At 46.7% G+C, this 22,086-nt stretch overlaps 1 protein-coding gene across 1 annotated transcript; it reads left to right on the top strand.

Moving 5' to 3' along the window:
* The first annotated feature begins 7,380 nt into the window (after nucleotides 1–7,380).
* KEG (protein kinase KEG) lies at nucleotides 7,381–21,764 on the top strand. Its single transcript, XM_048681894.2, has 15 exons — nucleotides 7,381–8,398; nucleotides 10,096–10,446; nucleotides 10,523–10,753; nucleotides 11,257–11,382; nucleotides 11,467–11,800; nucleotides 11,878–12,035; nucleotides 12,229–12,386; nucleotides 12,543–12,664; nucleotides 12,763–12,897; nucleotides 15,158–15,282; nucleotides 15,645–15,749; nucleotides 15,962–16,195; nucleotides 18,895–19,228; nucleotides 19,563–19,751; nucleotides 19,882–21,764. The coding sequence occupies exons 1-15, from the start codon at nucleotides 7,662–7,664 to the stop codon at nucleotides 21,439–21,441; spliced, it is 4,899 nt and encodes a 1,632-aa protein (XP_048537851.1). The 5' UTR covers nucleotides 7,381–7,661; the 3' UTR covers nucleotides 21,442–21,764.
* The last annotated feature ends 322 nt before the right edge of the window (nucleotides 21,765–22,086 follow it).

Raw genomic sequence — 22,086 nt, 5'->3', positions numbered from 1 at the left:
GCCTTGCGCCACCCTTGACCTCCTTTGAGCCGACCGGAGACCAGGACGACACAAAGGAGGGAAAGAGGACGCCAGCGGTTCCCTCGGCGACCACAGGTCCTCTGCGGGGGAAGGGTTGTTGAAGCCACCCCGGCAGAGGGCCTACCTCCGGGTGTCCCCTGGTTTCGCGTGCCTTGGGGAGGGGCCTTGCTCCTGGCTCCCTCCCGGCGGCCCCAGCGTGTCTCCCTTGTTGAAACGGGTGCCGCCATGCCAGGGTTGCCGATCGATGCTGCAACCTGATTCATCTGCAGCCCATGGTTAGCATAAGCCTGTTCCTGAGAGGTTAGCGGTACCCTATAGTTGTCGTTGCCGGCGCGATCGTTGTGGTTCTCCGCTGGCTCTTGGAAGGCTTCGACTCCTAGCGCCCCCTTCTCCCCAATCTTCTCCAACGAATGAGCCGATGTCGTCCTCTGGTGTGTACCCTTGGTCCATCATGCGGGGCACGTAGGCTTCCGGGGCCGTCACCCCGAACACCTCGTCGTGGTGCCCCACGCTCCATGTTGCTCTGCCCATCATGGCGTCCTAGGGATGATAATATGGCATCTGGCTGGTGAAGGAAATATGCCCTAGAGGCAATAATAAAGTTATTATTTATTTCCTTATATCATGATAAATGTTTATTATTCATGCTAGAATTGTATTAACCGGAAACATAATACATGTGTGAATACATAGACAAACAGAGTGTCACTAGTATGCCTCTACTTGACTAGCTCATTGATCAAAGATGGTTATGTTTCCTAACCATAGACATGAGTTGTCATTTGATTAACGGGATCACATCATTAGGAGAATGATGTGATTGACTTGACCCATTCCGTTAGCATAGCACTTGATCGTTTAGTTTATTGCTATTGCTTTCTTCATGACTTATACACGTTCCTATGACTATGAGATTATGCAACTCCCGTTTACCGGAGGAACACTTTGTGTGCTACCAAATGTCACAATGTAACTGGGTGATTATAAAGGTGCTCTACAGGTGTCTCCGAAGGTACTTGTTGGGTTGGCGTATTTCGAGATTAGGATTTGTCACTCCGATTGTCGGAGAGGTATCTCTAGGCCCACTCGGTAATGCACATCACTATAAGCCTTGCAAGCATTGCAACTAATGAGTTAGTTGCGAGATGATGTATTACAGAACGAGTAAAGAGACTTGCCGGTAACGAGATTGAACTAGGTATTGAGATACCGACGATCGAATCTCGGGCAAGTAACATACCGATGACAAAGGGAACAACGTATGTTGTTATGCGGTTTGACCGATAAAAATCTTCATAGAATATGTGGGAGCCAATATGAGCATCCAGGTTCTGCTATTGGTTATTGACCGGAGACGTGTATCGGTCATGTCTACATTGTTCTCGAACCCGTAGGGTCCGCACGCTTAAAGTTTCGATGATAGTTATATTATGAGTTTATGAGTTTTGATGTACCGAAGGAGTTCGGAGTCTCGGATGAGATCGGGGACATGACAAGGAGTCTCGAAATGGTCGAGACGTAAAGATCGATATATTGGACGACTATATTCGGACATCGGAAAGGTTCCGAGTGATTCAGATATTTATCGGAGTACCGGAGAGTTACGGGAATTCGCCGGGGAGTATATGGGCCTTATTGGGCCATACGGGAATAGAGGAGAGAGGCCAAAAGGAAGGAGGCATGCGCCCCCCCTCTGGTCCAAATTGGAATAGGGGTGCAGCCCCCTTTTCCTTCTCCCTCTCCTCCTCTTTCCTTCTCTCCTACTCCAACAAGGAAAGGAGGAGTCCTACTCCCGGTAGGAGTAGGACTCCCCCCTTGGCGCGCCCTTCTCCTAGGTCGGCCGCCTCCCCCCTTGCTCCTTTATATACAGGGGCAGGGGGCACCTCTAGAGACACAAGTTGATCAAGTTGATCGTCTCTTAGCCGTGTGCGGTGCCCCCCTCCACCATAGTCCAACTCGATAATACTGTAGCGGTGCTTAGGCGAAGCCCTGCGTCGGTAGAACATCAACATCGTCACCACGCTATCGTGCTGACAAAACTCTCCCTCAACACTCGACTGGATCAGAGTTCGAGGGACGTCATCGGGCTGAACGTGTGCTGAACTCGGAGGTGCCGTACGTTCGGTACTTGATCGGTCGGATCGTGAAGACGTACGACTACATCAACCGCGTTGTTATAACGCTTCTGCTTTCGGTCTACGAGGGTACGTGGACAACACTCTCCCCTCTCGTTGATGTGCATCACCATGATCTTGCGTGTGCGTAGGAAATTTTTGAAATTGCTACGTTCCCCAACAACCGGGACTATGGGGGGTGACGCTTGCATTCGTGCTTGTCGAGGGCGACATGGGGGGGGGGGTGGAGCCCCCTATGTCGTCGGCCGTGCTGATGTTGACGAAGCCCCTGGGCGTACTCGATGGCACGCAGATGTGGTGAGGCTCGCCGCGCGACCTTGCAGTGGCCTGGGGGGAGTCGATAGCAGAAGGGTGGCGCTCCCGATGCCGCTGCGTCCAACAGCTCAGCAACACGCTCAAGCAGCGTGTCCCGGCCGCTCTCCATCAGCCTGCATCACAGTAGCTCCCTTGCCACTGTTAGTGCCGTCCGCATGTTCGCTTTGCTCCCGCCGTGAGTGCGGCGCTGTTGCTGCGGCGTGACTCGCTGCTCTCGCCGTGGCTCGTACTTGTCGCGGGGTGAGGGTGGATGATGCCTGGTCATGCTGTCCACGCCCAACGGAGCTTGGTGGCACCCGCGTCGCTTGGGGTGCGGGGTCGAGACCTTCATGGGCAGGCGGCGCCATCCGGGCCGTCCGGGCCGGCCAGGCTGCCCAGCGGTCGGATCCGGCCCTTGGGTCGCCAAACATCGTAGCCGGTGAACGTCGGAGAGCTGATTGGCGGAGAAGAAGCTCCGGTGCACCCCTACCTGGCGTGCCAAATGTCGGATGTGGGGTTCCGGCTAACCCTTAAGGTTCGAACATTGGGGTGCGCGCGAAGTCTTTCCCTCCTACCGATCGACGCTCTAGCTTGCTAAGATCTTGCGGACGAACTCGACGAACTCACAACACAGAAAGACATGGGGTTTATACTGGTTCGGGCCACCGTTGTGGTGTAATACCCTACTCCAGTGTGGTGCTGGTGGATTGTCTCTTGGGCTGATGATGAACAGTTCAAGGGAAGAACAGCCTCCTGAGGTTGAGGTGTTCTTGTGCTTTTGGACTTATGTGTATCTCTGGGTCTGATGATCTCTCTCCTCTCTATTGTGGTGGCTAGTCCTATTTATAGAGGCCCTGGTCATCTTCCCAAATATCGAGCGGGAAGGGAGCCAACAACGGTGGGCAAATTTGAAGGGGGACAACTAGTACGAGCCATCCTGACAAAAGTAGTCTTCGCCTGCACAAAGCTCTGGTGGTGACGCCGTCTTGGGCTCCACAATGACCTCCTCCATGCCGTCCTCCTGGTCTTGGTCTCGTTGCACCAGTATGGCAACATTTGCCTGATGCCTCGGTACTCCACGGCCGCACCTGTTTCCTTAGCACCAAAGAGGAAACAAGGACGCTGCGCGCGCTGGCGCCCGCCTGGTGTCGATCGTCATGACTCACGTCACGAGAGCCTCGTGAGGTTCGCCCCGCCTTGATATCTCCGCTCCTCGTGAGCCAGCCTGACTAGGCCGCTCCAGAGGAGGTCTTGTGTCGTCCGCCTTGCGAGGCTTGGCCCCTCGCGAGGGTCTTGGATGCCTTGTTGATAAAGACGGGCCGTACGGCCTGCTGGCTCAGCCACGCCATGGGTCGCAGGCAGGCAGGTCTGGGGACCCCCGTTCCCAGAACGCCGACAGAAAATGCCCTTTATGTATCAATGGATTGTATCTAAATGAACTATCGATTAAATTGTATTGTTGATGTGCATGAATCAACTTTCTACTAGGGGGTGTTCTTACTCCTTAGTAGCGTGGTCAAAAATTAGTGAGGGTGTGTGTGACGGCCTTATACACCTGGCAAAGTGGCACGACGATGTTTTGTAAATAGGTTCAACCGTCTTGTGGTAGAGCGACCTATGTCCTATGGGAGGGTCATCGAAAGTGGTGTCCGGCGCACGGGGCACTTAGAGTGCGGCTGCTTCTGGTGTCCCACGACTCCCGACTAGTCCAAGCCTTATAATGTCCCTCGGCTTCAAGCTCTCGGCCTTCGTTTGCCCTCCTGAAGGGGCTCAAAAGGGGAGAGTGACCCTCCACTTGAGTGTATTTAAGTGAGAGTGAGTGAGTTACATGCCCATGGGTGGCTTCGTATAGGCTAGGGGTCCTTGACAAATGACGCTACCCTTGAAGTAAGGAGGTGGGAAAGTAGAAATAGGTAATTTTCCATCCTTTGGCCCATGTGATTCTTATTGGGCTATGAGGTGGGATGTGGCCCATTAGGGGGGAGATTCCTACACTAGAGGAGGTCTTCTTGCCTGGACCTGTACTCTTCTTGCCTTCTCCGTTGACTTGTTCTTTTATCAGGTCTTCCTTCTTTGACTCATTGACCATGAAGCCTCGCTTAGACTTTCGTTGACTAGGGTGGCTTGGACTATCGTTGATTGCCTTGATTGGTCTTGAATTGTGTTGACCACATGTGTGGCACTCCACGTGGGATAAGGGATGGCACCTGAAGTAGGATTAAAATACACTACACAACATGTACAATGCAAATAAATGATTATCTTCTATATACCTTGCTTTGCTTCTAGGTTGTGTTTGACTGACCAATTCAACCGAACTAAACTAACATCATGTTGTAGCATGTCATCTCATAGGCTAAGTTTTGTACTTTCAGATGATTCATTTAGAGCTTCTTTTCTATCACTCGTTTAGCTTTGAAGGTACATTAGTTAAAGACTATTTCATATAGTTTGCTTAGTTTTTTTGTTGCAGTGGCTCTGCGTTAAGGGCGCAACAGGTCATCTAGGGGGAAGAACAAAAGCCGAAATAAGGCTAGAATAGGAGAGGTTGGGACTCCAAATTGTGAAAGCCTTGTTGTAGGTACCAAATGATGCGAGGCAAGCCATGTAGGGTAGCCCGATCTTCAAAATTGGTGATGGATTCATGAGCGAACACGAAAAAAAAGAGGGAGCCAAGGGACATCACAAGAGGAATAACACACAAGACTAAGATTCACCACCAATCATTCACTCATAACCCAAAGTCAATACATGAGGTGCATGCGACTTAGATACAACAAAACAAATAAAGCTAAAATGCAACACAAGGTAGTTCATCCCCAAATCCCAAATAGAGATGGGGTCTTGAGAGATAGTTCTCCCCAAACCAGAGAGAGAAGGCTTGGAATTACTCTACAAGATGGAGGCCTTGGTCCACTCAGGGTGGGTAGGTCAGCAAAGCCATCTTAAGTTGATAGTCTATACTTTGTTACCTAAATTTAAGAAGGGTGCAATGTATATAGTATGGGAACAAAGGGGTACAAAGGTAATGAAAGCTAAGCGGACTGGGCCCGAAATCGTGCTTGTTGGCATGTCTCGGAGGGTTCAAGCACTCGGAGACTTTAAGGTGACTCCGAGCGAAGACAAAGAGATGCGGGGTTTGGCTCGGAGGGCCCTTGGAAGCTCGGAGCGGGCCCTGAACCTGTGTAGTGCCTTTGCACGTTGCCTTGGAGGTGACTTAGAGGCTCCGATGGGCACCAGAAGCACCACCGAGGCTCCAAGCTTCGCCGTATCCTTTGACTGGCCTTGCCCCCATCACTCCGACTTCACTTCTTGTCCCTTCTTTGAGTCCTTCACGATCCTTGTATTCCGTCCCTTCATACCTAAGCATACATAGTGTTTTCACTTGAGGGTAGGAGCCATGCTTCCTTAAAGTGCATAGGAAGCTCAAAAGATGAACAACATCACATTGGTCTGGATTGCATGTGCACATGCTTGTGTCATCGGTCCACTTAGACTTGACATTAAGTTCCCGGTGATGTCCATGATATGCCCCACATCAGCTGTCCAATGACACGAAAATGTAAACACTTTGTTTGCCAGTTTGTGACATAACTCAAGCCATGGATATGATTTGTGGCTAGTCAAACAAGGGCATGTTCCATGATTTATGTGCTTGTCCACAAGCTCGTGCCCTTTAGGCATGCGTTTATACTTGTCGCAACATCTTGCATGTGCCCAATGCCTGGAAATTCTTGAATTGAAAGATTTCTCAATTTACTCCATAAGCCTATGTCGGTGCCAATGACAGTATAAATGACTTGCATATATGCAATGCCATTTCCTACATTAAGCCAGTTTTGCCCAAGTGAAAGCATCACGACATTTCACTTGTAGTTTCTAGCAAATGCCCTCGTGAATCAAATAGCAACCGTCAACTAATTTGGTAAAGAGCAAACACGTGATCAACTATTAATGACACGTGCATGCAAGGTTGAGGTTGTTCTAGCTGCAATCATACTCCAAAAAATGGGAAGACCACCATAAGGATGGACCAACCAAATTGTTGACGTATCATTTGTATCTGCAATGGCGGCGAGCAATGCTTCATTATCATGACATCCAGAGTTCGTGAACATGCACATGTTGAGAGGGCTTAAACCGTTCTCTCCAATAGACTACACTGCTAGTGAAGGTGGAGATGGACTTAGCGATGACGGTGTCAATGCATTTCCAAGAAGACTAAATGGCCAATTATAACGCATGGGCTTGATTGAAGACGCAAAGTCACATGTTAGCATAGGCAAGGAGATAAGAAAACTCTTTTTCATAGGATTAGTTGGTTCCAAATATAGTAAACAATGACCTCACAAAATATGTTCGAGCCCATAGTTAGACGATGTCCAACACCAGTTTGTGGTGTTTTGACATGGCGAAGCCTCACTGAAGGTGTGTGGTCGTAATGTTTGCATGTGTAAGGAGATAAATAAATTCTTCTCTATAAGATCACTCCGTTTCAAAATATAGTAAGCCATGAATCCGTGAAACATGCTTCGAGTCCACGCAATCGGAGCACCGACTCAGACATGTTTCGATGAGGTGGACCTAGTAGACATGTGAACATGTGAAAGAAGAGGGGAATGTCTCGATTTTCTGTCTCTTAGTTACATGATGAAAACCCTCGTTTCATAATACTCCCTTTGTCTGGAAATACTTGTCAAATAAATGGATATATCTAGATGTATTTTAGTTCTAGATACATCTATTTTTATTCATTTTTGTGACAAGTAATTTCGAACGGAGAAAGTACAAGACAAGGATCTTAAAACGCGTTGACTAAATCTTCCTTCCTTCATTCGGCATTGAGACGTCTGGTCATGCCCATGCTCCGAAAGTAAAAAACCCAAGCACGGGAACAGATCGCCACCGCCGAAGGAACGAACACGCGCGCCGTACCACCTCCATTCCCCAGAGAGAGAGAGGGGGAGAGAGAGCAGGAAAAGGTGGGCGGAGCAAGCAGGCAGGCGCGTGCTGTCGTCCCTCGCAGGCTCCCACCGCATCATCACCAACCCCCCTCCCTCTTCCATCTACAGCTCTCTCTCTACTCCACATCCCCTCAAAAAATCCAACTCCTCCCCGCAAACCCCACAGCCCAGATCTGCCCGGCCTAGGGCACCGGCGCGGCCCCAAAACCCCCGTCCCCCCACCCCGGGCGCGGCACGGCGCGGCGCGATGCGGGTGCCGTGCTGCTCGCTCTGCCACGTCCGCTACGACGAGGACGAGCGCGCGCCGCTGCTCCTCCACTGCGGCCACGGCTTCTGCCGCGCCTGCCTCGCGCGCATGCTCGCCGCCGCGCCGGGCGCCGTCCTCCCCTGCCCGCGCTGCCGCCACCCCACCGCCGTCGGCAACTCCGTCTCCGCGCTCCGCAAGAACTTCCCCATCCTCTCCCTCCTCTCCGACTCCCCCTCCTCCCCCTCCTTCCTGCACTCCGACTCCGGCTCCTCCGACGAGGACGACGAGGACGACTTCTTCGCCCGCCCCAAGCGCGCCCCTGCCGCCGCCCCCGCGCCCGCCGCCGGCCCGCCACCCTGCACCTCCGTCGACCTCGCCTCGCACCCGGACCTCAAGCTAGCCCGCCGCATCGGGAGCGGCCCTCCTGGCCCCGCTGGCCAGGAGGTGTGTGCCGGCACGCTGTCCCGCGCGGGCCGCCCCGGTGGTGCCAAGAGATGTAAGCACCCTGTGGCGGTGAAGAGGGTGCCCCTGTCAGCGGCGGACGAGCTTGAGGGCGTTCATCAGGAGGAAGTAGAGCGGTTGAGACGAGCCTCCACTTGGTGCCGGAATGTCTGCACCTTCCATGGCGCCGTCAAGGTCGACGGCCACCTCTGCTTCGTCATGGATCGGTACCCAGGGTCTGTGCAGGAAGAGATGCGGCAGAATGGTGGACGCCTCACGCTTGAGCAGATCCTCAGGTCTGGCATTACATCTAATCATGGAAACTTACTAGTTGTTGGGTAGCTATTCTGTTGCTTGTCGAGCTTATTGAGCGCAGTAAAATACCTTCAACCATAGATGAGATGCAACTTAACGTGTGTCGGTTTATCTGCTACCTGCACATGCTCATTTGCATGTTTTTTTGCGCCAAGCAGTCTAGCTAAGAATGAAATTAACGGTCGTATATTGTCGTATGCTAGTTTGAGCTGCGACGTGGAAGGCGCTTACTTGATTAGTGGTGCTATGCAATTCATTATCAGCACGTGCTCATTTGCATGTTTTTTACGCCAAGCAGTCTAGCTAAGAATGAACATTAACGGTCGTAGTATTATCGTATCCTAGTTTGAGCTGCGACGTGGAAAGCGTTTATTTGATCAGTGGTGCTACTCAATTCATTATCAGCGAGTTTCTCGGTATGAATACGTGCCGAGCTATGTCCGGTTAATGCTGCCAGCTTCTTTGTCCCCTTTAGTCTGTATGTGTTGTCGTGTTGTAGGCGTAACAGGCTCGGAGCTCTCATGAACTTAAAGTTAATTTTAGTTAATGCCTGTAAGACCAAGGTGCTCTCTGCTTCCATTAAAATCCATTGGTGGATTTTTCTAGCCAAGATGCTCACAGAACCGCATGGCTTTGGCAATGTGTTTGATGGTCAATTCCCATCAAGCTGCTGAGCCGTGAAGCTGCAGTTATCTGTATTATCCATGAGCTGAGTGACCAGCATGCTTGGGTATGCTAAGAGCATGGACTTTTCCAGCGTGCATGCTCATAAGTAAATTCCTAGATAGTGTATGTTGGTGACTACGCCCTGCTGATCTTTTTTCAGATCATATCTTGCACATCAGACGTTTTTCCATCAAACTGGCACGGTCTTTAAAATGGAAGGCATGGAGCAAAATTCCCACCTGTGGTTGTTTTCTACTGTAATAATACTCCCTCCGATCCATATTAGTTGTCGCTGAAATGGATGTATCTAGATGTATTTCAGTGCTAGATACATCCGTTTCAACGACAACTAATTTGGATCGGAAGGAGTATTATTAATATCAGCACTGACCACTGTTTTTGAGTCAAACGACTAGTCGGGACTAGTCGATGAGTCGTAAAAAGAAGTCGACTCAAACAACGTATTGACTAGTCGATGAGTCGCAACTGCAGGGTCGACTATTCAAGAGTCGCTACCCCAGAACGACTCGTCGACTCGAAAACCTTGGCACTGACTATGGTTTCCAAGCATCTGTTATATATTTCTGTGCAATTGACTAGCGGAAGACATTTTATATTTTGGCTGATATTTGAATTTTATTGCATGCTAATTAAGGCCATTTCAGACAATAGGTTCAAGTAGCTTGCCTTGTTTGATGTATTTGCATTTACCAGCTGCCCATTCTCCAATGATTTTCTGCGCAGTTGACTGTTTATCTATCTGTGGTTAGATTATCCTAATGCGAACTGCATAGTTAATCGCTTTAATGCTAAGCGCATGGAAACACCCATACCATAAGGAAAAGTTACTTATTTTGTCATTCAATCCATTTATTTCTTATGCTGCAAGGAAGTGCAACTGCCTTGTTTACCAGTATGTCTGTTGTTTTCATTCTCGCAAAGGATAATAATTATTTGGTTCTTTTTTAGTGTGCTCTGTCTGAAGACTTCTTTTATGGGCCTGGCTTTGTAGGTACGGAGCAGATATTGCTCGTGGAGTAGCAGAGCTACATGCAGCGGGTATTGTTTGTATGAGTATAAAGCCTTCCAACATTCTTTTAGATGCAAACGGCCATGCAGTCGTCTCCGACTACGGTCTTTCGGCAATTTTGAAGAACCTCACTAGTCGGAAAGTGCCTGATGACTCCAACACGTCTGGCATGGATGCTACGGTGCTTAGTCCCAATTATACAGCCCCAGAGGCATGGGGACCATTGAAGAAGTCACTGAATCTGTTTTGGGATAGTGCAAATGGAATATCACCAGAGTCAGATGCATGGAGTTTTGGATGTACACTTGTGGAAATGTGCACTGGAGCTGTTCCGTAAGTAGTCTGATTATTACTTTTGTGTTTCTTAATGCTTTGCAAATGGTGTGGTTAGATGCTGATTGAAATGCAGATGGACTGGGCTAAGTGCAGAGGACATTTATAAGTCTGTTGTAAAAGAAAAGAAGCCACCTCCACAGTATTCAAGAGTAGTCGGTGTAGGACTTCCTGGAGAGTTGTGGAAGATGATTGGTGATTGTTTGCAATTCCGTGCCTCGAGAAGACCATCTTTCCAGGACATGCTAAAAACTTTTCTTCGCCATCTACTAGAGATACCAAGGAGCCCTCCTGCAAGTCCCGAGAAGTAATTTCTTTATCTAAGTTTGTACTTCTTTGTAGCATTATAATTGGAATATGATCTCTAATACACACACATTTTCTAAGTACAAGCTAGCGCAGGTGGTGAAGAATATACTGATATGTAGTACCTTTGATAATGATGGCAAATTTACTTATAGCAACCCATGCAATTAATACAAATGCTTCTATATGGTAATGTGAGTTTTGAAATCTTGATTGCACGCGTTCTAGAACGGCATATAGTGCAACTTACCAACATAAGTTAGACATATTGGACGAGGATGAAGGAAGTGTTTGCTTTGGCTGCTGGCTCTCCAGTGTGTTCACTTGTGTCAGTTCCAGGCTAATGTTTAAGGTTTATGGAAACTTAACTGAAAGCGTGTCAGCAAAAGACTGAAGATGAATATTATCTTCAGTGGAATATATGTTATATTTCCCCAAGTAATTTTCTTGTGAGTTTTTAGCTTTCTAATATAGTTGATTCTAATACATTACTTGCTTAAGCAGTGACATTACAAATGTAAGCTTGCCGAATGGTGTGGAACCATCACGAACCTCCATGTTGGACCTCGTTCATGATAATCCGAATGCTTTACATCATCTTGTGTGCGAAGGCAATGCTGCTGGTGTTAGGTTAGCTCTTGGCAACTTCCTATGGCTACTTATACAGCTATAGCCTGTACTGTATTAACACTCATTTTTTTCCGAGCCTGGCAGGGATCTACTTGCAGAGGCCGCCTCAACGGGAAATTCTAGTTTAATTCGTTCCCTCTTGGAAGCACAAAATACAGATGGATATACCGCGTTGCATTTAGCATGCCGTAGAGGCTCAGCAGAGCTTGTGGAAGCTATTGTAGCTTACCAAGAGAATGTGGACATATTAGACAAGGATGAAAGCCCTCCAATTGTGTTTGCTTTGGCTGCTGGCTCTCCACAATGTGTTCGTGCACTTATTAGGAGATCCGCTAATGTTAATTCTATGCTAAGAGAAGGCCTTGGTCCTTCTCTTGCTCATATCTGTGCTCATCATGGTCAACCAGAGTGCATGCAAGTAGGTCATCATGTTCATCTCCCATGTTCTGAGATAAGCTGGTTCCTATTTTTAGTATCTTTCTGTGTGTTATGCAGGAATTGCTCATGGCTGGAGTTGATCCTAATGCAGTAGATGGAGATGGTGAATCTATTTTGCATATTGCTGTGACCAAGAGATATACTGACTGTGCTATTGTCATACTGGAAAATGGAGGTTGCAGTTCTATGAGCATACCAAATTCCCAGAATAAGACGTAAGGATATATACACTACGTAGAAATAGTGAGCTGGGAATTAGGTTTTATTTATATGCTCTTTTATGCTGCTTTCTGCCAATGTTTTCTGTTCATTCATTTGAGCCGCTCCAGCTTGAGATCTTCCTCTTTTGTGGTGCTTTATCTGTCTAATTTTTTCTATACTGTGACATCATTCTCTCACGATTAATAGGCCATTGCATTTATGTATCGAGACGTGGAATGCCAGTTTGGTGAAAAGATGGGTCGAAGTTGCATCGAAAGAGCAGATAGTTGAAGCAGTTGATGTACCTAGCCCTGTTGGAACAGCTTTGTGCATGGCAGCTGCTCTTAAAAAGGAGCATGAGAAAGGTAATTGCTCAATTACTTATATCACGCTCAAAAGATACTGCAGTAGCCAATCTTTTTATGTCAGTTCTTCAAGGATAATGATACAATAGACAAGCTTGCCTTTATCCATTGCATACCACGTTTGTCCTAATAGTATATCTGGTTTGTATTTGCTAGAGGGCCGAGAGTTGGTAAGAATATTGCTGGCTGTCGGTGCTGATCCTACAGCACAAGATGACCCACATTGCCGAACTGCGTTGCATACTGCAGCAATGATCAACGATGCAGAATTGGTAAAGGTAAAGGTTATTTGCTGGTTACATTTTTTCTACACTCTTTTGCTGTTCTGTTTTCTGTATCAAAATAAGACTTGTTTTGTCTTTGTATCTTATGGCAGATTATCCTCGATGCTGGAGTTGATGTAAATATAAGAAATGCTCAAAACACAACACCACTTCATGTTGCACTGAACAGAGGTGCAAACTCATGTGTTGGCTTGCTTTTAGCTGCTGGGGCAGACTGTAATCTACAGGTATTGTGGCTTAGTTTATTTTCCAATCATTTCAAAAGATAATTAGATAAGTCTAGAAGCCGAGTTAAAAAAAATCTCTCGCGCAAGTAGCCAACTGGATATTAGGAGTTGTGTGGTAATGCTACTACATGGGAGCTGTTCCTAACATGCGATTTACTATTGTACTTGCTCAAATTTATGTGATTTCCATCATGAGTTCACCATATAACATTTTGAATTATATACAGTAACATGCTGTTCAGCCAAATGTATGTGTTCGTCTGTGACTTGAGAGTGGTCGGGAGGACCTTACTAACATAATATGTTTTTTTAATAATTTACTCTAGAAAGTATTAATTACAGTAGAAAAAGAGACACCATCTCCAAAGAAGCATGGAGACACGGACACGCGATACACAGCCGTTCGGGGATACGGAGTTAAAAATAAAAATAATACATCAAATTGCAAATGCTAGTATTAGTCTATTAGAGAGTAGAGACCAGGCTGCCCTCACTCTCACCCCTGGACAATTGGCTACTGGCGGTGGTGCTCCCAAACGCCATGCTCCCTGACAGCAGCAACAATCAAAGCAGCAGCACCAGCATTCAAGTGAGCGGCAGCTCAACAGCAAGCATCAACGGCATGGGTGCATGGGGAAGCAAGCAGCAGCAACTCAACATCAAGAAATCGAGCAGAGAGATGAAGAGGTTGAGGAGAGGCTTGTTGGGTTACCCGCTTGACCATGGTTGCTGTGGAGGCTGAGTCCAGGCGGCGGCGGCGGTCGAGTCCAGGCGGCAGTAGCGTTGAGTCCAGGCGCCGGTGGCACATCTGCTGTAGCTCGGAGCAGCGCTCCTTTTGTGGCGTTGTATTAGGCAGAGGCTGTTATTGGGCTTCCCATGTCCCTAACGTATTCCATACATGTCCCAGACGTGTCTTCCATTTTTTTCCTTTTTTCTAATTTGGAAATCAGGGGATACTGGGGGATAAGCTAACGTATCCAGCCGTATCGCCGTGTCCCGCGGAACTAGGACAGCAATTCGGCTGTTTTGGCCGTGTCCATGCTTTGTAGACCATCTCTAATTACTGGGATGTAGCAGCCTGTATAGGGGAAACTGTAACTTGAAGTAGTTCTGCAGCCACCAACAACCACTTTCTCCTCGTAGCTATATATTTGAAACCAAATGTGTCAGCGGCCCAATTTTATTTCCCAGGCAACATCGAAGATTTCAAGTTTCACTGAGTTAGACATCTCTATCAAGTACCAGGGTCACTGTTTGAATCCTTGGACATTAGTTTTTCTGTTATCTAAGGGTGTGTTTGGTTGCTGTCACGTACAGGAAAGTCATGGGTCGGATCTGTTCCTGGGCCTGGTTTTCGTGTTTGGTACATAAGTGGAACGGTGACCAACTCGTTCCCTCGAACCGAATATTCGGCCCAGATCCGGAACGAGGCGAGACCTCGAAATTGAGCGGACGACGCGGAACCATCTGCCCCTTGTCTCACTCGCGCGGCAAACCCTCTCGCTCACGGCCGTCGCTCTTCTCTCATCCTTCAGGCCGGCGGCTCCTCTGTCGTCTCTCCCTCGGTCCGGCCCCATCCCTGCCGCCCTCATCCCTACTGGCGGTGGCGCCCCACCACAGATCTGACCAGGGCCGGACGCGCCGGAGGGACGGCGACACCCTCATCTCTGCGTGCTTCATTGCGGTTTCCTACGGCGGGCGAGTCCTTGCTTGCTGGAAGGTGGCAGCGGACAGCACCGACCTTGCTTCCTGGAGCACGGCGACGATGCTGTCTTCAGATTAGAACTGGCAGGAACCACTTTCCATTGTTCTAGGTATTTTACGATTAGGATTGGGTTGTCTGCTAGAACATTTCCATGTTAGTTTAGGGCCTTACTAAAGTTAAAAAGTGCATGCCGATAATCCTGATCTAAATATCATGAATAATTTACAAAAACTAAGTTTACTGTCTCACTGATGTACTCCCTCCGTCCCAAAATAAATGTCTCAACTTAAGTACAACTTTAGTACAACACTTATTTTGGGACGGAGGGAGTATAAATTGGTCCTCTGAAGTTGGAACTCCCTTTGTCTCCTATGTTTTTCTTGTACCTTTCTTTGGTTCTCCTGACCTTCTCATGGTTTATAGGTATTGTACGCAGAACTGGAGTTCTGACATAATCTTTGTTGTTACTGCTTGTATTTTCTTCAAAACCTGTTACCATTGTGTCAATACTAAGTGTTCATGTCTATTTAATGTTGTGCAATTTGGTTAAATCAGGATGACGACGGTGATAATTCTTTTCACATAGCTGCTGATGCATCCAAAATGATTCGGGAAAACCTGACTTGGGTTGTTCAAATGCTGGAACATCCATCACCTGCTGTTGATGTGAGGAACCACAGGCAAGTTACTATTGAACGCTTTATTATTCCTATTTCTTACGGCCACTTGTGGTGAGGAAGAGTGTAAGTGTTTTGCTCTTTTCTTTTTTTGAGGAATCCTTCTGTCAGGAACTCGGGATACACCTTGTATCCTGAGAAAACATTAAATGACATGACTTGAAAGTTGAAACTGACAATTGATTGCTTAAGTAACTATCTCCATTTATTTGAAGCCTTTTGCGGCAAAGCTGTTGGAACTTATCTTCTTGTACTTGCTTTTGTGTTTAGTTGTGTGATTGTGTGAAGACAATGGTACCATGGGTTAGTTTGTGTTATGCAAACTTTTCACAGCATATGTTCTCAAGTTTGAATATTAATTTCAGAGGTTGGACACTGCGAGATTTTCTTGAGAGGCTCCCACGAGAATGGATTTCTGAAGAACTGATGGAGAAACTTGAAGATAAAGGAGTTCATCTCTCTCCAACCATGTAAGGAACTCATGTCATATTGCTTTTATATTTCTTTCTGCATTATGTTTTAGGCTTTTAGCTGTTTCCTTGATGATCCTTATGAGGTCTAATGTTGACTTTTTGTTACTTTCAAATTTAATTCCTTGAGCAAAATTGCTGTGTTCTTTTAGCTGGTCATTGTGAATTATTGCAAGATCATCTTTAATGCATTTACTTCATTCTATAACCAGATATGAGGTTGCGGATTGGGTTAAATTTAGAAGAACAGTTACTTCTCCGGATTTTGGCTGGCAAGGTGCTGGACCCAAAAGCATTGGCTTTGTCCAGTCTATTGTAGACAATGACCACCTTATTGTGTCATTTTGCTCTGGAGAAGCTCGTGTTTTGACCAGTGAAGTTATCAAGGTCATTCCATTGAATAGGGGCCAGCATGTGCAGCTCAAAGCTGATATTTTGGAGCCAAGGTAAATGAACCTCGATGCTTCCCTACTTCGTGGCTTTTGCCTACCAGTGAAGTGAAGAAAGCAATGCTGAGTTTGTTTATGGGATACTAGTTATTTTGTTGCAATGGTTCAGTGCTTCACTTACCTGTTTGAAAGTATGGTGACCATTTTTGTGGTTTATCTGGGCAATAAGATAATTAAAATTAACAGACACCAGATGAAATATCAAACATGTGAAAGTTTTACCAAGTTCACATAAAACAAATAAAACGCAAATATATATTTCATGATTGATCTAATGATACCCGATTTCTATTGCAGGTGTTGATTTTTTTATATAAATAAACTCGGTCAAACATATAAAATCTTGACTTCTGAAAATATTTATAGTTTTGGACCATTCGACACGGTCTCTCCCATTGCACTGTGCAGGGGTAAGGCTTGCCTCGTATAATCCTTCCCCATACCCCATCCGGTGGGGGAGCTTCTAGCACTGGGTCTGTCCTTTTTATATTTTCGACCAAAGGGAGTATGATTGAGTTTCTGCACCGTCTATTTGTAGGTATCTGCTAGTAAATGACCCAAATGATACTAGCGACAACAACAAAGCCCTTTAGTCCCAAACAAGTTGGGGTAGGCTAGAGCTGAAACCCATAAGATCTTGAAACCAACTCATGGTTCTGGCATGTGGATAGCTAACTTCCACGCACCCCTGTCCATGGCTAGTTCTTTAGTGACATTCCAGTCCTTCAGATCTCTCTTTACGGACTACTCCCATGTCAAGTTTGATCTACCCCGACCTCTCTTGACATCATCAACACGCTTTAGCCGTCCGGTATACACTAGACTGGAGGCCTGCGCTGAATATGCCCAAACCATCTCATACGATGTTGGCCAAGCTTCTCTTCAATTGGTGCTACCCAACTCTATCATGTATATCATCATTCCGAACCCTATCCTTTCTTGCGTGGCCACACATCCATCTCAACATGCGCATCTCCGCTACACCTGACTGTTGAATATGTCGCCTTTAGTCGACCAACACTCGGCGCCATACAATATCGTGGGTCGAATCACCATCCTATAGAACCTGCCTTTTAGCTTTGTGGCACTCTCTTGTCACAGAGAACGAAGCTTGGCACCACTTCATCCATCCGGCTTTGATTCGATGGCTCACATTTTCATCGATATCACCGTCCTTTTGCAACATTGACCCCAAATATCAAAAGGTGTCCTTTTGAGGTGCCACCTGCCCATCAAGGCTAACCTCCTCGTGCCCAGTAGTACTGAAGTCGCACCTCATGGACTCATTTTTAGTTCTACTAAGCCTAAAACCTTTCAGTTCCTATCATCCCCCGTCCGGCTATCATCGACTAGCACAACATCATTCGCAAAGATCATACATCATGGGCTCATCCATCACCAAAGCGAAAAGATAAGGGCTCAAAGCTGACCCTTGGTGCAGTCCTATTTTAGTCGGGAAGCCATTAGTGTCGCCATCGCTTGTTCGAACACTTGACACAACATTATCGTACATGCCCTTGATGAGGGTAATGCACTTTGTTTTGGACTTTGTGTTTCTCCAAGGCCCACCACATGACAGTCCATGGTATTATTCTTATCGTAGGCCTTCTCCAAGTCAATGAACACCATATGCACGTCCTTCTGCTCCCTGCATCTCTCAATAAGTTGTCGTACCAAGAAAATGGCTTCCATGGTCGACCTTCCATGCATGAAACCAAACCGACTTTTGGTCACGCTTGTCATTCTTCTTAAGCGGTGCTCAATCACTCCCTCCCATAGCTTCATTGTATGGCTCACCAGCTTAATTCCACGGTAATTAGTACAACTTTGAACATCCCCCTTGTTCTTGAAGATTGTACTAATATACTTCGCCTCCATTCTTCTGGCATCTTGTTTGCCTGAAAAATGAGGTTGAAAAAAGCTTAGTTAGCCATATTATCGCTATGTCTCTGAGGCCTCTTCACACCTCAATGGGGATACAATCAGGTCCCATCGCCTTGCCTCCTTTCATTCTTTTTAAAGCCCCCCTTACCTCAGACCCCTGAAACGCCTGCTGGTATCATCAAAGGGGTCGTCCAGTTCAATGGCAGAGCTCTCATTCTCTCCATTGAACAGCTTGTCGAAGTACTCCCGCCATCAATGCTTAATCTCCTTGTCCTTCACCAGGAGCTAATCTCCTCCGTCCTTGATGGCATTTGACTTGGTTGACATCCCTCGTCTGTGCTAGGTTACAGGCGCTAATTATGCTGTCTATTTGTAGGTTAAGGATCCACTAAACCAAAAACTTGGTGGAGACCTTCCCGGTCTGCTTTACGTTATGAATATGTTTTGCTGTTTAAAGTTTAATTTAGACTAATGTACTAGGATCGTGTCTAATCACAGGTGGTTAAAATGATCATAGCCTGCAAATGGTATCTATTTGCAAGACATAATTCTGTGCTTCTGCCTACTGCCAAATGTAAAGCTTGAAGTCTAATGTTGGAATATGTGATTGCCATTTGAGTTTCTTGCAAAAAATCTATGAATTGTCATTTGCATGTTAGTAATCCTAATCTTTCAATATAAAATAATTCTTACTGCATATCTATTAAGTATCCAACCTAATGGTTTGTGAAGAAAAAGAAAAACATAATGCACTTAATTAACCTTTCTGTGTGAAAATAAATGGTCTTCTGATAATCCTTTTGTTTCTCCAGATTTGGATGGCGTGGTCAGTCACGAGATAGCATTGGCACAGTTCTCTGTGTCGATGATGATGGAATTTTGAGAGTTGGTTTTCCAGGAGCATCTAGGGGATGGAGGGCTGATCCTGCTGAAATTGAAAGGGTTGAAGAATATAAGGTTGGCAACTGGGTCCGGATTCGTCCGTCACTAACGGTTGCCGTACATGGCATGGAATCTATTACGCCTGGAAGCGTCGGTGTTGTATACTCGATCAGACCAGACAGCAGCCTTCTATTGGGTCTCTGCTATCTGTCCAATCCATGGCTCTGTGAGCCAGAGGAGGTCGAACATGTAGACCCCTTCAAGGTATTTGTTTTGTACTTATACCACTCGTCTCATGAGGTCCACAACTCCATACTCAGATAGTCAGATGTCTTTATCATGAAGCGGAGTTTGGCGTTATGTGAGTATTTGTCTGCACTTTTTAATGGACTAACTAAACAACAACCTCTCATTAAGACCACAACAGAAATCTTTTACTATAATAATTGGTTAGTCAATTTTGTAAAGGTGACTAGATTTGACTGCGCTACACAGCAAATGACAAACTGGCCCTTGTGTATGTGTGTGCTTCTGAGATATTTTCTGTCCTGCTTTGATTTTGCTTTTGTGTGATATTCTTTTATCTGCTTACTTCCAGATTGGACACCAAGTGTGCGTAAAGAGATCTATTGCAGAGCCCAGATACGGCTGGGGTGGTGAAACTCATCACAGTGTGGGGAAAATAATCGACATCGAGAGTGATGGTCTGCTCATAATTGATATCCCTAACCGATCTACACATTGGCAGGCGGATCCATCAGACATGGAGAAGATCGATGATTTTAAGGCACGGAGCTTCCTACTTTCCCCTTCATTAGCTACTTTTAACTTTTCTGTTTTGCGTTAGAGCTATTCTTTGTCCTGATATTTGCAGAGCAAATCCTAGATCCTCATCTTATGTTTGTTTGTGCTTGCAGGTTGGTGATTGGGTTAGAGTCAAAGCAACAGTCCCATCCCCAAAATATGGCTGGGAGGATGTGACTCGTAGCAGTATCGGTGTAGTTCATAGTCTGGAAGAAGATGGTGACATGGGTGTTGCTTTCTGTTTCAGAAGCAAGCTTTTTCTTTGTTCGGTAGCAGACGTGGAGAAGGCACAGCCATTTGAAGTGGGTGAAAAGGTTCATGTGTTACCTTCCATAACTGAGCCACGCCTTGGATGGTCAAATGAAACTGCAGCAACCATTGGGGCCATCTCGAGGATAGACATGGATGGCACTCTAAATGTCAAGGTTTCTGGCAGAAATAGCTTGTGGAAGGTCGCTCCAGGTGATGCTGAGAGGCTCTCAGCTTTTGAGGTTGGAGACTGGGTGCGCTTGAAGCCAAGTGTTGGAAGCAGACCTACTTATGATTGGAACAGTGTTGGAAAAATAAGCATAGCAGTGGTCCATAGCATTCAGGACTCTGGTTACCTGGAGCTGGCAGGTTGTTTCAGGAAAGGGAAATGGTTAACTCATAACACAGACATCGATAAAGTACAGCCCTTTAAGATTGGTCATCATGTTCGGTTCCGCGCTGGAATTTCAGAGCCGAAATGGGGTTGGAGAGATGCAAAGCCTGATTCGAGAGGCATAATTGCTGGTGTGCATGCTGATGGAGAAGTAAGGGTGGCCATCTTTGGTGTGCCTGGGTTGTGGAGAGGTGATCCTGCAGATCTTGAGATTGAGCAAGTCTTTGAGGTTGGAGACTGGGTAAGGCTGAAGAACGATGCGGATGACTGGAAGTCACTCAAACCAGGTAGCATCGGGGTGGTGCATGGGATTGGATATGAAGATGATGCTTGGGATGGAACCATTCATGTGGCATTTTGCGGTGAGCAGGAAAGGTGGATAGGGTTTTCTAGCCAGCTTGAAGGAGTCAGCAGGTTTGTCGTTGGGCAGCGTGTGCGGATCAGAGGCTGTATCCGTCAGCCAAGATTTGGTTGGTCTAATCATAATCATTCAAGTATAGGGACCATCTCGTCTATTGATGCTGATGGGAAGCTAAGGATTCACACACCAGCTGGTTCGAGGGCTTGGTTGATAGACCCAGCCGAGGTGGAGAAAGTGGAGGAAGAGGAGGAAGTCTGCATTGGAGACTGGGTAAAGGTTAAGGAGTCGGTTGTAACCCCTACATATCAATGGGGTGATGTGAACCACAACAGCATAGGGGTGGCCCACAGGGCTGGGGATGGGGAGCTCTGGGTTTCTTTCTGTTTCTGCGAGAGACTATGGTTATGCAAAGGTTGGGAGGTGGAGAAGATTAGGCCCTTCCGTCAAGGTGACAGAGTACGGATCCGACCCGGTCTTGTCGCCCCGAGGTGGGGATGGGGCATGGAGACATATGCGAGCAAAGGTGAGGTTATAGGTGTGGATGCAAATGGGAAGCTGAGGATCAAGTTTCGGTGGAGGGACAGACTTTGGGTTGGAGACCCTGCTGATGTCATTCTCGATGATACCCCATCACCGACGGAAGCTTCTAATGGCGGCTTTTGTTCATAGCCTTGGGCATTCTTTTGACCCCATACATGATTTCTTGCTCCCTTCCATTGTGCATCATTTCATATTTAATGCAGTGGAGTTGCAAGTTGCACATAGGTATCATCATCGGATAGGCATGGCGTGTTGATAGGCAGGAGGGGAAAGAAGAAAAGAGGGTGAAAACCAAACCTTGAAATAGAAGACATGATAACCAGCACCTTAGGGTTCTTGCATGCATGTATAATTATGCGCCTGACTCGTTTTTTCTTTCTTTCAGTGTATCATATAGCAGTGTACAGGTTTGGACCTGAACATTAATTTAATTGATAGTGCCCCTGTCTGTATCCTTGACTTGTCTGGCGGCTGTGCATTGCTGGTAGAATTTTAGAATCTGTGGCTCCATGTGATCCTGCTGTGATGCAGATCAATGCTGCTTGTGCCTTCTTCCCAAAGCTGCTACGTATATATGTTCAGATTTTAGCTGCACCTATGGCGAGTGTAGCAAACATTTTAGTTGCCAAAATGAAGAAAAAACATTTCTGTTAGGAGGGCTTGCCACTTTTACCAGCGTATCAGAGAGACAGTTTCTGTTCCGAGGAACGTACAGGAACAGAGTACTTGTCAGGTGCACGACACTGTCCGGTGTCCGGAGGCAGTTGAACCCGA

This window comes from Triticum urartu, chromosome 1A (assembly GCF_056163025.1).
Source record: "Triticum urartu cultivar PI428250 chromosome 1A, HENAU_Tu73, whole genome shotgun sequence".
In the NCBI taxonomy this organism is placed as follows: domain Eukaryota; kingdom Viridiplantae; phylum Streptophyta; class Magnoliopsida; order Poales; family Poaceae; genus Triticum; species Triticum urartu.
Note: the sequence above shows the minus strand (reverse complement) of the source record. Positions and strands in the feature narration are given on the sequence as shown.